Consider the following 13,793-nt stretch of genomic DNA (forward strand, 5'->3'; position numbering starts at 1 on the left):
CCATATCTATGCTACAGAGGGCAGTCACTTTAATTTATGAGTGATCCCAATTGTCACTTCCCCCAACCAGCAATGGAATTTTTCAATATCCTCAGAATAAATCCCTCCTCTGGAGCAGTAAACATAATATGACAGTGTGTCAACTACGGATTTGTTTCAAGATTATTTACTTACAATTCAACAACACTGCTGGCCCACAAGTGCCCCGTCAGCGAAAGTTGCATTGTTTGAAGTAGCTCGGGGAAACAGCCAGAGTTTCAGAATCCAAAGAATGTAGTTTTCTTAAATACCTCAGGATTACAAGATGCTATAGAACTAATAAATCCGCTCCTTAAAATAGTCCAGAAGGAATCCTTAATGTTTGAAAGTGTAGGTTATTGATGGGGAGAGAGAATGGAGTTTTGTCCCTAAGGCTCATGTAACAAATATCATGAATAACTTTTTTCCACTTTCTTCTCTTTGTGATTATTTTTAAAGGATAAATTCCAGAGGCAGATAATCTTTTGGAAGAGAAAGCCGTGGTGATGAAACAAAGAGATTATCTGCAAAAACCCACTTCAGGACAACCTTTTAAGCAGCAAATATTTACCTAATGCCTATTGTTGTTTCTCAGGACAGTGGGTGGGGCTAGGTCCCCCACCTCTGGGGTGAATTGGATTCTACGGCTGTAGGTGGACCTGCCTGTCTGGTAATCTAGTGACTGAATGGAGCAGGACATTGAGCAGCTAGGTCATTGTTTACATTTAAAGCATTGTGTTAGTCACTCAGTCATGTCAGACTCTTTGTGACCGCATGGACTGTAGCCCACCAGGCTCCTCTGTCTGTGGAATTCTCCAGATAAGAATAATGGAGTGGGTTGCCATTCTCTCCTCCAAGGGATCTTCCTGACCCAAGGGATCGAACAACTCATCTCTGGTGTCTCCTTCATGGGCTGGTGGGTTCTTTACCACTGGCTGAATAATTAAACTTTGTAGCTAATGAATATTAAGTGACTAAACTGGACAGAGCCTTGACTCTGTGGTTCCTTCCAAGGGCCTATATGAGAGGAAGTTGGTGCCACACCAGGAAGAAGGAGAGAAAGATAGCGAGCTGGACAGCTTGACCAGAGGAGCACAACCTGGAGTGGCAGAGCTAGGATTGGAACCCAGGGTTTTTTTTGCATATGCAAAAAAAATGCTTTATACATTATGCTAGATTTGATTGAGGGAAAGTGTGAGCTTTGATGTTGTCTAGGACTTTTAGAAGGTCTAAAATAAGTAGCTCAACTGCCTTGTAGTCAAAAGACAGGGGTGGGGCATGAGATGGGATGATGATGGGAGGGGATGGGGTAGGATGAGGTGGGGTAGAAGGGTGGGTTGAGGGATGGAGGTGGAGAAATGTTAAGAGACTATCTGAGCAGACGGGCTGAGTCTTCTGTGTGAATTGGAAAATGGCTGAGAATCTCTAACCTCAGGTGATTCACTGAGAAAATGGCAACAATAAAACATACCTTGGCGGCTTTTTGAGAAGTGAACCGAGGTAGTATATGTGTACGTAAAAATGTTTTGTAAACCATAATGCGCGACATTTCCTGAGCATTTAGGTGGACCATTGTGTTAAACACTTGACACACATTATCTCATGTAATCACCACTACAACCCTGTGAGGTTAACCATCCTGTGTTATAGGAACTTGATACTTAGCAGGCCTGCGGTCATGTGACTAATAGTGAGCGGGGCTTGCATTGCAAGGCGGTACCCAGGGCTCTGGGCCGTGCTCAAGCTCCTCATCATGCAGACGCCTGTGCACCTGGGCCGCAGGATCGCCCAGTATATACAGACCGCTGAAATAGTTGAGACAACTTGTTTCAGATTATAATGTACCCTAGAGCTGGCCCCCTGGGCTTCTCCTGTTGGGGCTACACCTGCCAAAGTACAATGACAACAGAGGAAAGACATCTCTGTTCACTAAGATGAAGAATAGTTTCGGAATATGTTCTTAATCCTATTCCATTTATCTAGCCATTAACCCCAGCCTGTGGTGTTGGAGAAGACTCTTGAGAGTCCCTTCACTGCAAGGAGATCCAACCAGTCCATTCTGAAGGAGATCAGCCCTGGGATTTCTTTGGAAGGAATGATGCTAAAGCTGAAACTCCAGTACTTTGGCCACCTCATGCAAAGAGTTGACTCATTGGAAAAGACTCTGATGCTGGGAGGGACTGGGGGCAGGAGGAGAAGGGGACGACAGAGGATGAGATGGCTGGATGGCATCACTGACTCAATGGACGTGAGTCTGAGTGAACTCCAGGAGTTGGTGATGGACAGGGAGGCCTGGCGTGCTGTGATTCACGGGGTTGCAAAGAGCTGGACACGACTGAGCAACTGAACTGAACTGAACTGAATCCCAGCCTTGTAAATGCCGGGAGTTCCCCCGCACTAAATGTATTTGGTTTTGTGCGTTCTAAATTAATTCTGATGAACCAGGGTTTCTAAGGCGTTCTTTCCTTTATTTTGAACACTGTGTAAGCATAAAAGAGTTTATGGCTTAGTCTCTAAAACTTGACTATGTTGTGAATTTAGGATGTTCAAAGTTTTGAATTATAAAGACAGCTAAATAATGTCTATCACTTTCTTAAGATTTGCTAAATATTCACAATCTTGATAAGGTCACAAAGACAGGTCTGCAGTGAAATATGTATCTTCCTCACCTTTTTCAACCTGACTCGATGGATGAGTTTGAAGTGGAAGTTTACATCTGAGAGCCAACTTTTTCCCCTTGCCTGATGCCCATCTGTTATCCTTAAAATCTTACTGAAAATGCCTCTATGAGATTCTTAGAGGATGTGGAGCTTTCAAATGAACTAACTATGGGCTCTCACTATGCACTGAAGCTTGAAATCATTCTGGCAGACCAACATTTTTATGAGATGTAAGTGAAAACAATACCATGAGTAAACCACTGCATGTCCATTCTAAGCTTTGTCCCATGCACCACACTCAGGGAAAAAGAAACCCTGACCTATGCCAAAGGAAAAAAAAAAAAAGGGAACATGGATTTCAGATAAGAATGATCCAGAAACCAAAGGAATTTGGAAAGGACTGTGTGGATGCAAATATAGAACTTGAAGGAAAGGAGGGGGACCAGCATTCCGGGTGATGAGCCTACTGAGTTTCAACAGATGTTTTCGCCAACATCTAAATGAGAAACCTCCATGGGGACGGTCAGTTGCCAACTGGAGAAAGGATGAGGGGACATCATCTCCTCCTGCTCTGACTGCATGCCTTTCCTATTTAGAGGCGAGAGTGGGAATATGATTACTTGTTGGTGAAGGGATTTCTAGTGGCTGCTTCAGCAGAGACTCACATGATCTATTGGTTTCCTTGAACGTTTTGTTTGCTGACACAACTGCTAAACTTTGAGAGGCAGTGGCACTATAATTCAGTTCAGAAGCTTCTTTTTAAATGTATATTGTGGGAAACTCCCTGGATGTCCAGTGGTTAAGGCTCTGCTTCTACTGCAGGGGGCCATGGGTTCAATCATTGGTGGGGATGTTAGGATCCCAAATGCTGCTTGGCGAGGCCAAAAATAAATAAATAAGGGAGAAGATGCAGTATATTCAGCACCACGCCTGAATATAATACAATAGAATATAAAATATAATACTATAATATCATCTATGTTGCCAATATTGTTTTATTAGCAATATAAATTTGCCAATAAAGCAGTAACTATAAATAACTCTATATTGCAGGCATGAAAGTGACTTTTGGTCAAAATCCACTTCTCAAAATTTTTGTTAATGCAAATCCTTCTTCCTAAAAGGCCTACATTTTCTGTACCATCTCCTGGCACTTTCATTTGGTTTCTCCAGTTCTCAGTAAGTCTGGGAACAGAGTTCTGGGGAACTGATAACAGGGCAGTTGTCCTATGTGGAGGAGGGGCACAGTCCCCGATGTTCCGCTTCCTCAGGGTCCAAGCTTGGGGCCCAGGAATAACCTCTAGGACCCTACCTGGATCGGCCTCACTGCCAGTCACAGGGGCGAGTCCTCTATTCCCAAGGGGGTGGTGGTGGAAAAGGCCACAGGGATGTGACAGGCAGACTGAGCGCTTCTCCTTCCATGCGGGCTCAGGGGAAGAGAATCACCCAGATGACTGCTCTATCTGCAGTTCACTGTCCCTATGGGAGGGCCCCATAGCAGGGTCCATCCTTGGATAAAGATAGTGATGCGAACCTATTTGCAGGGCAGAGATAGAGATAGAGACGTAGAGAACTGACTCTGGACACAGCAGGGGAAGGAGAGGGTGGGATGAGTTGAGAGAGTACACTGATATACTGTGTGTAAAATAACTAGCTAGCAGGAAGCAGCTGTATAGCACAGGGAGCTCAGCTCAGTGTTGTGTGATGACCTGGAAGGGTGCGAATGGGGGTGGGTGGGATGGAGGCTTAAGAGGGAGGGGATATGTGTATACTTGTGTCTGATTTGCATTGTTGTACAGCAGAAACCTGCACAACTTTGTAATTATCCTCCAATTAAAAAAAAAAAAAGATATTAATACTGTGCTAGTAAAGTAATGCTCAAAATTCTCCAAGCCAGGCTTCAGCAATACGTGAACCGTGAATTTCCAGATGTTCAAGCTGGGTTTAGAAAAGGCAGAGGAACCAGAGATCAAATTGCCAACATCCACTGAATCATCGAAAAAGCAAGAGAGTTCCAGAAAAACATCTATTTCTGCTTTATTGATTATACCAAAGCCTTTGACTGTGTGGATCACAAGGAACTGTGGAAAATTCTGAAAGAGATGGGAATATCAGAATACCTGATCTGCCTCTTGAGAAATCTGTATGCAGGTCAGGAAGCAACAGTTAGAACTGGACATGGAACAACAGACTGTTTCCAAATAGGAAAAGGAGTATGTCAAGGCTGTATATTGTCACCCTGCTTGTTTAACTTCTACGCAGAGTACATCATGAGAAACGCTGGGCTGGAAGAAGCACAAGCTGGAATCAAGATTGCCGGGAGAAATATCAATAACCTCAGATATGCCAATGACATCACCCTTATGGCAGAAAGTGAAGAAGAACTAAAAAGCCTCTTGATGAAGGTGAAAGAGGAGAGTGAAAATGTTGGCTTAAAGCTCAACATTCAGAAAACGAAGATCATGGCATCTGGTCCCATCACTTCATGGGAAATAGATGGGGAAACAGTGGAAACAGTGTCAGACTTTATTTTTCTGGGCTCCAAAATCACTGCAGATGGTGATTGCAGCCATGAAATTAAAAGACGCTTACTTCTTGGAAGAAAAGTTATGACCAACCTAGATAGCATATTGAAAAGCAGAGACATTACTTTGCCAACAAAGGTCCATCTAGTCAAGGCTATGGTTTTTCCAGTAGTCATGTATGGATGTGAGAGTTGGACTGTGAAGAAAGCTGAGCACCAAAGAATTGATGCTTTTGAACTGTGGTGTTGGAGAAGACTCTTGAGAGTCCCTTGGACTGCAAGGAGATCCAACCAGTCCATTCTGAAGGAGATCAGCCCTGGGATTTCTTTGGAAGGAATGATGTTAAAGCTGAAACTCCAGTACTTTGGCCACCTCATGTGAAGAGTTGACTCATTGGAAAAGACTCTGATACGGGGAGGGATTGGGGGCAGGAGGAGAAAAGGATGACAGAGGATGAGATGGCAGGATGGCATCACTGACTCGATGGACATGAGTCTGAGTGAACTCCAGGAGCTGGTGATGGACAGGGAGGCCTGGCGTGCTGTGATTCATGGGGTCGCAAAGAGTCGGACACGACTGAGTGACTGAACTGAACTGATACTGTGCTAAAGCAGCTAGGCATGAACAGGCTTGAGGCCAGATTTCAATTTTCCCTCTGTCTGTCCTTTTCTCTGAGAAGTGTCCTTACTAGTTGAACTCCAGTGATTGATATGAGGCCTGGACAAACACCAGGTTCAGCCTGATTTGCTTTTCACAAGACCCGTTTTCTTGGGCCTGCGCGGTTATTTTGTTTTGGGTGTTGTTTTTTTATTTTTTACTTTCAAGGTCTTTTAAAAGGGTACGAACTCCCCAGGTCACTGCTAATCCCTAAATACATCCTTAACCATGCAGGCCACTTGGCTCATTCTGTGTCACTCAAACCCCCGTGGGCTTTTGACCTTTCCCTGCCTGGTAAGCAGAAAATTCTCCTTAGTTAACACAAGAGTCAGCTTTTGACGCTGAAGTCTCAGGGGCCTTGGATAATGAAAGAAGGTGGATCAAAGAAGAAACTAATAGCTTAGTCTATGAGATATTTTAAAAATCCGGCTAAGCCACTCTCATTCCTCTTGGTTCTGCATTTTCTGTTGTGTGCCTGGACTTGGGGGAGCCCTCCAGAGACTCCTTACAGGGTGGTCAACTGCTGGATCATAAACCTTTTGAGGTTCTGCGTTGTTTATGTCAACACAGATTGTGTCTTTCTCGGCTTGTTACCATCAGAACAGTGTCTGAGTAGGGCTAATGTGGCCTCTGGGAAGAGAAGGCAGCCATTCTTTCAATGGATGCAATTCATTTTAGCCCACAAGTTCCACATTTTGGAACTTCAATTGGAGATTCATTGATCTTCCTTCTTCTCCTCCTCACATTTTTCCTTCCTTCTTCAACACCCAAATCCAAATGATGTATAAGTGGAGCAGGTCTTGGCTGGGAAGAGTAGGGAACATTGGCCATCTTTACGTTTTTCACCACAAACTCCACAATAGATCTGAGTTTGCTAAAACATACAAGGTTATTCTAGTCCCTATGATGTGTGTGACTGCTCAGTCATGTCCAAATCTTTATGACCCCATGACTTGTAGCCCACCAGGCTCTTCTGTCCATTGAATTTCCCAGGCAAGACTATTGCAGGAAGGGGGACCCCTTTCAGGGCCCAAAACTGGGCTCTCGTCTAACACTTGGAAATGACTTGTCCGAGGAGACACACGTGCTGACAAAGCAAGAGATTTTATTGGGAAAGGGCACCTGGGTGGAGAGCAGTAGGGTAAGAGAACCCAGGAGAACTGCTCTGCTGCGTGGCTCACAGACTCGGGTTTTATGGTGATGGGATTAGTTTCCGGGTGGTCTTTGGCCAATCATTCTAATTCAGAGTCTTTCCTGGTGGCGCATGCACGCATCGCTCAGCCAAGATGGATGCTAGCGAGAGGGATTCTGGGAAGTGGACGGACACGTGGTGTCTCCTTTCGATCTTTCCCGAACTCTTCCGGTTGGTGGTGGCTTATTAGTTCCGTATTCCTTTTCAGGATCCCCTGTCATAAAACAACTCATGCAAATGGTTACTATGGTGCCTGGCCAGGGTGGTTTCAATCAGTGTGCTTCCCCTAACAAGACTACTGGAGTGGGTAGCCATTTCCTTCTCCAAGGGATCTTTCCAACCCAGAGATTGAACCTGAGTCTCTTGCATCTCCTGCATTGGCAGGTGGATTCTTTACCACTGAGCCACCTGAGAAGCCCATATTCTAATCCCTGGAGGTATACTTAAAGTCACCAAATAAACATTTTTTCTTGAAAGGAATCAAATTTGCTCAATGATCAGTCATTTAAAACTATACTAAAACCAGCAAGTGTGCAATGAAACAGAAAGCAAAATTTACTTTTTAAAAAGACCAAACACAGGATTATAAAGATATTTCATTCTTGGTGTAGGCTTCTTTCAAATGTTCCCCTAGATCCCATGGGAGTGTTTTAGATTTCCTTTGCTATTAGGAGTATCCGGGTGAAAGTTTGAGAAGCAGTGTGAGATTCTGGTAAATTCTTTTCTAAAACACAGTCTGCTTTTGTATCTGAGAGTAGTTCTTTATTTCTGGGGTTCGTGGAATGAGAAATTATGTAGCCCTTGGCTGGACACTTTAAGTCTGTTCCTGGGCTTGCCAAAAAGGCCTGGGTTGAGTCACTGGACTGGACTTTGTATTCCCACTCTGAGACCACCGGGATTGTAAAACTTGCTGCTGAGTCTTTCTCGTAAATAGCCCCATGTAGTCATGAATAAATAGTTTCGTTCTGTTATTGTTGGTTTGGGGGCCACCCCCCTACACACACAGTTATCCTGCTTATGTAGACTCATCAAGCATTGGCATTCTTTCTGTTCTGCATTTGTTGGAAAGTAAATAGGCAGCAATAAAGCAATTTTATTATGCATATTTTCTGCCTTGGGTGGCACCTGGAATTTGCTGACTTTGCTGAGCACAACTTAAATTTTAAAAGGCTCCTGTGCCTCACCTTATTCATGCCATGCAAGTCAGATGGAAAACCAAATAATTAGAATAAGCAAGCTGCGTGGGTCCTTTCTCTTGCTGTCAACTGACTCCAGACCCTGCTGTGGAATTCCAGCAGCTCTTTCCCCCCACCTTCTAGCTGCTAATCTTCCATGACCAGATCTAAACAACCACCTTGCCTCCTCTCCCCGTCTTAAATAATCAACAACTGAGCATAATACCTAGGACACGGTGGTACAAAAAATGTTGAGAGCAGAGAACAAAACCACTCCTAACCATTGATTTTCAGAATATCTCATTCACTTTAGGTCGGTCTTCTTTGACTTTGAAAAGTGACTTTAAAACATTGAAGCTGATTTTCACAAGCATTATATAGACTCTGACTAATGCCAACCAAAAACACTTTGCCCAAACTGCTTCCCACTAACTTGTGCCCAAAGGGGACAAGGTGAAGCAGAATTGAAGAACAGAGGTAAACTCCAGACGTATTGCTCTTTCTTTCAGTGACTCAACGCGGAAAGGGACCCTGTCTGAGATCCCACAAACTCCTGTTAACCTTTCTAGGCAAGATGCTAAATCGTTGTTTGACTTAGGGCAGAAACTCAGTATCATATAACTTCCCAGTGATCCTGCATTTTGGTAATGACTTCAACTTTTGGAGAAAGCAGCATGGTTTGGTGAACGAAGCCTCAGCATCAGACTCAGACCAGCCAAAGTTTAAATCCCACAGCCATCATTGCACCACTGGATATGTGACAAGTCCTCCCAGGCCTCTTTTTTTTTCCTCTGCAAAATGAGAAATGATTTCAAGGATTTAATAAGACAACAGATGAGACGAGGAAGCCCAGTGCTAGGCACACACTGAGTGTAAGGTTCCCTTCTTTTTTATTTTTTTCCCTTCTTTTTTAAAACCAGATTGCTGACAACGAACATAAAGTAACTCCCCACCAAGAGCTGACTTTGGCCAAGCACGCTGTTTTCTGCGAAGGGAACTCTTGGTGGCCTTTGGTTGTGACCGCTGATCCCACACATCTGGAAACTATGACAACTGTTTTGCTTTGAGCTCAGCTTGGCCCAAATGTAGCTCTATATAAAGCAGCTTCTATCCCTCAGTTTTTTCCAACACATCATAGCTTGGCTTGAATTTGGGCAGAAGAGTGGGTGTCAAAAGAAATGCACAAGGTCTTGGAGGAATTCACATTCAACTAATAGTCACCCAGCCCAGGATGGCCCCTGGATAGCTCCCTATAGTAACTGTCCATGGCGTAGTTCCTTCAACACTCGCAGGCGCCTAGTAGGAAGCTCTATAATTATGCCTATTTTGCGGATGTCTCAGCTGAGGCTGGGAGGTTAAGTGGCTTTCTCAAGGTCACAGAAATAATAAGGTTTGGGATAAGATCCCGGGCTTTCGGACCTGGTAAAGAAAATAGGAGGATTTTCTGGGTTGGAGGATGAGCAGTGGCAGTGTCTACCCCTGCCAAAGTCTATTTTGAGTTGACGCCACCTGTGACAACATCTGCTGGAGGTGGGGATATTGGGAGGAACATCCCAGGTATTTTGCCTTGACTTTTAGAAACCCTGTACCCAGGCCCTCTGTCCATCATGTCACATATCGACTGGGGCAGGTAGTGAGATCTGGCTAGTTAAACATGTCATGTAAAACAATATCTGATCAGTAATTTAAAAAACAATTTGTAAAACTCTGTTAGCATAATTTAATCTTTGCGGTTTTTTGTTTGTTTCATTTTGACAATTCAGAAGTATTTTTTTTAAAAAAAGAAATACTTTAAGCCCAACATTAATGCCATTCATTTAACTCAGCAATATTTATTGCTCTACTTAATATATGTCAAGCACTGTTCTAGATGCTGAAGATACAAAAACTCTTCAATTAAAACACTTGAAAGTGCCCTTTCTTATCACTGATCAAATAGTGATAAACTGAGGGATTTTTTTAAAATAAAAAGAATGCTAAAATTGTCCGTTTTCTGTTTTTTTAACTATTTAAAGACATACAGAGCAATTCTTTTTTTAACCACCAAAAGCAGTAATAGTTTATTTGAACTGTTTCTAATTATTTAGAAAGAAACACTCATTTTTAAATTTATGTGATGGAGAAACCCTGAAGATGTCCAGACTTGGATCAGACAAAAATGACTGAGTCCTAGGCCTACAGAACGGTTTTAAACACAGTTCCCTTACGGGCTTACTTGATGAATTTGCTCTTTCTTTTCACCTGCAAAGCATCCATTTTCCTCTCACCCTTTGTTCTCAGGAGGCAATGTTGAGGCCCAACACACTCTGCATGACCTCCTCCTGTGTCCAGTGCCCGAGCAGAGTGTGGGTTTCAGCACAGCCTCGACTGGATGACAACAGTGAGAGTAATATGCTGCCAGAGTTTCTTTAAAAAAAAAAAATACCAGAAAGCAGGCTTGCTGCTCCCCTCTCTCCAAATCAAAGCCTCCTGAATAGAATAATGATTGTTATTCAAGCGCAATTATACCGAGCCCTTAGAATTGAAACACTGAAAGTAAGTCTTCTATTCGGATATTGCATTTCATATTTCAGCATATGCCAAATAAGCTAGTGATGTTTTTATTATTGTTGAGTGTAATGTCAGTAGACAAAGTCCTACAAATTTTCTACATAACTTTTTCCATCTTATCTGTTTTCCATTTACATCGACTTGAATTTGCAGTGTGACTTTTAATATTCTCTTTCTTCCCGCACATTTTATGCCAAGGGATCAAACTCAATCCTGAGTATCCTAAATGTACCCTCAGACCAAGTGGGTGGCTTTTTGTTTGTTTGTTTTGGTGTATTTTGTTTGTTTTTTAATTTGTATGGAAAAGGAAAGAGGGAAAAACCTACAAATAAGCCTACAAACCTAGTCCTGTGAATGCTGACAAATGGCCTGGAAAGAGCAACTGCCAGCACGTTTGAGGAGACCACGTGGTTACAGGCAGTTCTTGCCGGCTCGGGTCTTAGCTCGAGGAAAGTGGGTAATAACCGAGGGAACTGTGACTGTAACGTATGTCAGCTCTGGCAGATGGGGTGGGCTTAGCGAGCAGGGTCCCCTGGGTACCACAAGGAACGCAGTTGGGAAGGCTTGAGCCGAGGCCCTGAGCCCGTGTTCCTGGCAGGAGTGCCCGAGCGCCAGCGCGGTGAACACAAGCGTTAAGGACCAACCGCCGCCGTCGCCGCAGGATGGCTTCCAGCTACAGGAAGCCCACCGTGGCCTCCACCAGCCAGAAAAGAAAGGTGGGGCCTAAGCCCGAACTCACTGAAGAGCAAAAGCAAGAAGTTCGCGAAGCGTTCGACCTCTTCGATGCCGACGGCAGCGGCACCATCGACGTGAAGGAGCTCAAAGTGGCCATGAGGGCGCTGGGCTTTGAACCCAGGAAGGAGGAGATGAAGAGGATGATCGCCGACGTGGACAAAGAAGGCACGGGGAAGATCAGCTTCAACGACTTCTTGGCCGTGATGACTCAGAAGATGGCTGAGAAAGACACCAAGGAAGAAATCCTGAAGGCGTTCAGGCTCTTTGATGATGACGAGACCGGGAAAATCTCTTTCAAAAACCTAAAGCGTGTGGCCAAAGAGTTGGGAGAAAACCTCACGGATGAAGAGCTCCAGGAAATGATTGACGAAGCTGACCGAGATGGAGACGGCGAAGTGAACGAGGATGAGTTTCTTCGCATCATGAAAAAGACCAACCTCTATTGATTTCCCTCCCGAAAGCATGTGTAGGGAAATTGAGTAATTGGCTGGCTTCCCTGCTTCTCGATTTGTGAAACCTCCAGCCATCTCTCCTCTTAACCCCAGTTTGTCTAGATAGTTCTATTTCCAAATCTCTAGCTCAATTATAGAATTTTCAAATGCTTTTAGCGTTGAGTTTTGGTTTTCATTCCCAAGAGCGGACCTGGGTTGAATCAAGGGTCCTGAAACTTCTCTTCAGGTACCATTTGCCTTGCACTGGTGGACACCCTTTAAACTGAAGGTGAGGTGGCTTCTTGAGACAATTAGCATTGTGGTTCCCTTGTTGTTTCTTTGGTATTCTTAAATTATCTTTCTTCCTGTATTATTGCTTACATTCAAGTCGTTCTCACAAGATGAGGTGAAGTCACCAACAGGCCATCCAGCCATTGATTCTCACTTAACTGACTGGTTTGAAGGAAAACAGTGCAGCCACTTATGGGCTCAGAAAAGGTATTGTTCCAAAAGATACACGTGTCTTTGGCTGGTGGTAAATGGTGCAACTTAAATTATCCTCTGGCTTCATCACAGGCATAGACTCTTGATTTGTGTGTACCTTACCTACTATGGATTATCCAGGGCCACGACGTATTCTTGGGCTACAGAATAAAAAGAAAATTTACTATTGGCCCAAGCAAAGTATGATTGCTTAAGAGATTAAGCTAACTAATGACTTTGTGTAAATGTTTGCAAATGTAAGATCTGAGCTTAGGAAGTAGTTAAAAAAACTATAATACACGTTGAACTAATCTGTCTTTGAAAAGATAGTGTTTCAGTTATTAGACCAACTATACTATAACCTTAGTCATTTCATTACCGCTTTATTAGAAGCCACTGCCTACCTTCTAATTCTTAGAACGTCTTGTTTCCTGATACTTAATCTCCTCTCTTGTGGTATATAATTGATTCCCTAAAGTCTGGCATATAAGTATTTATGTTATGATCCCAAGAAACTATTCATTGTGACTTGTGTTTGCATTAATACTACTTGTCCTCTGTTATAAATTAAACCTTTCTTGTTTTGAAGTAAGATACCTACCCTTTTGAACATCTGCAAATATGAAGTTAGAAGTTAAATAATATAACCATGGGAAAATACTATAATCTGCTGAGATAGAGGACAAATGTTTTGATAATAGGCAATGAAACTACCAAAACAAGCAGGATATTTTGGTGACAACCTAAATTAAACCTTCATACAAAGTCCCATTAAAATAAATGCTGAAATTCTGGAAAAATTTTCACATGCTTTGCCAGCAATTTTACCCTTCAGAGGGCTGTTAATGTAATCAGGAAAACTACTACTCTGGGTTTAATTCTCATTAACAGGGACTAATTTGTCAGAGCAGCAGGACTGGCTGAAGTGATGGGTATGTGGGCATTTACTGTGAGAAAGGATTTTGCTGAGGTAGCTGGCACAGGGCAGGGAAACTCACCCAGACTGCAGATGCTAACAGTTCAGGTTCAAGGTCTTCGTGTGGATTCAGGTGCAGTTGGAGGGGATTCAGGTTCAGCTTGGGTCAAGCATCAGTGGGAGGGGCCTGGTCTGAGGGTAAGGGGAGGATTGTGGCATTCTGGGAAATAAGAGTTCCTGGCATCCCGCTGACCAGAGTCTTGGCCCAAAGAAGTACATATGGATCAAGGTAGAAAAACCAGAAACAAAGTTGGCAGAAACTAGGAGAAAGGGTCAGAGTTTCAGCCAGCTGGACTGGGTTCAGTCTTGGCTCCCGGCCCAGCAGAGGATAGCAGTGAAAACCAGGAACTGGGGCTGAAGCCCAGTAATCAGGCTGCTCGAACACCATGGG

At 43.5% G+C, this 13,793-nt stretch overlaps 1 protein-coding gene across 1 annotated transcript; it reads left to right on the top strand.

Annotated features, from left to right (window-relative positions):
* The first annotated feature begins 11,275 nt into the window (after positions 1 to 11,275).
* On the top strand, positions 11,276 to 13,299 carry CETN1 (centrin 1). Its single transcript, XM_019986476.2, has one exon. It carries the CDS (start codon positions 11,440 to 11,442, stop codon positions 11,956 to 11,958), a length of 519 nt encoding a protein of 172 aa, XP_019842035.1. The 5' UTR covers positions 11,276 to 11,439; the 3' UTR covers positions 11,959 to 13,299.
* Positions 13,300 to 13,793: the final 494 nt, after the last annotated feature.

This window comes from Bos indicus, chromosome 24, assembly GCF_029378745.1.
Source record: "Bos indicus isolate NIAB-ARS_2022 breed Sahiwal x Tharparkar chromosome 24, NIAB-ARS_B.indTharparkar_mat_pri_1.0, whole genome shotgun sequence".
NCBI lineage: Eukaryota > Metazoa > Chordata > Mammalia > Artiodactyla > Bovidae > Bos > Bos indicus.

Bases quoted from the DNA above. Each gene is read 5' to 3' on its own strand.
- CETN1 (XM_019986476.2), top strand. From the start codon at position 11,440: ATGGCTTCCAGCTACAGGAAGCCCACCGTGGCCTCCACCAGCCAGAAA.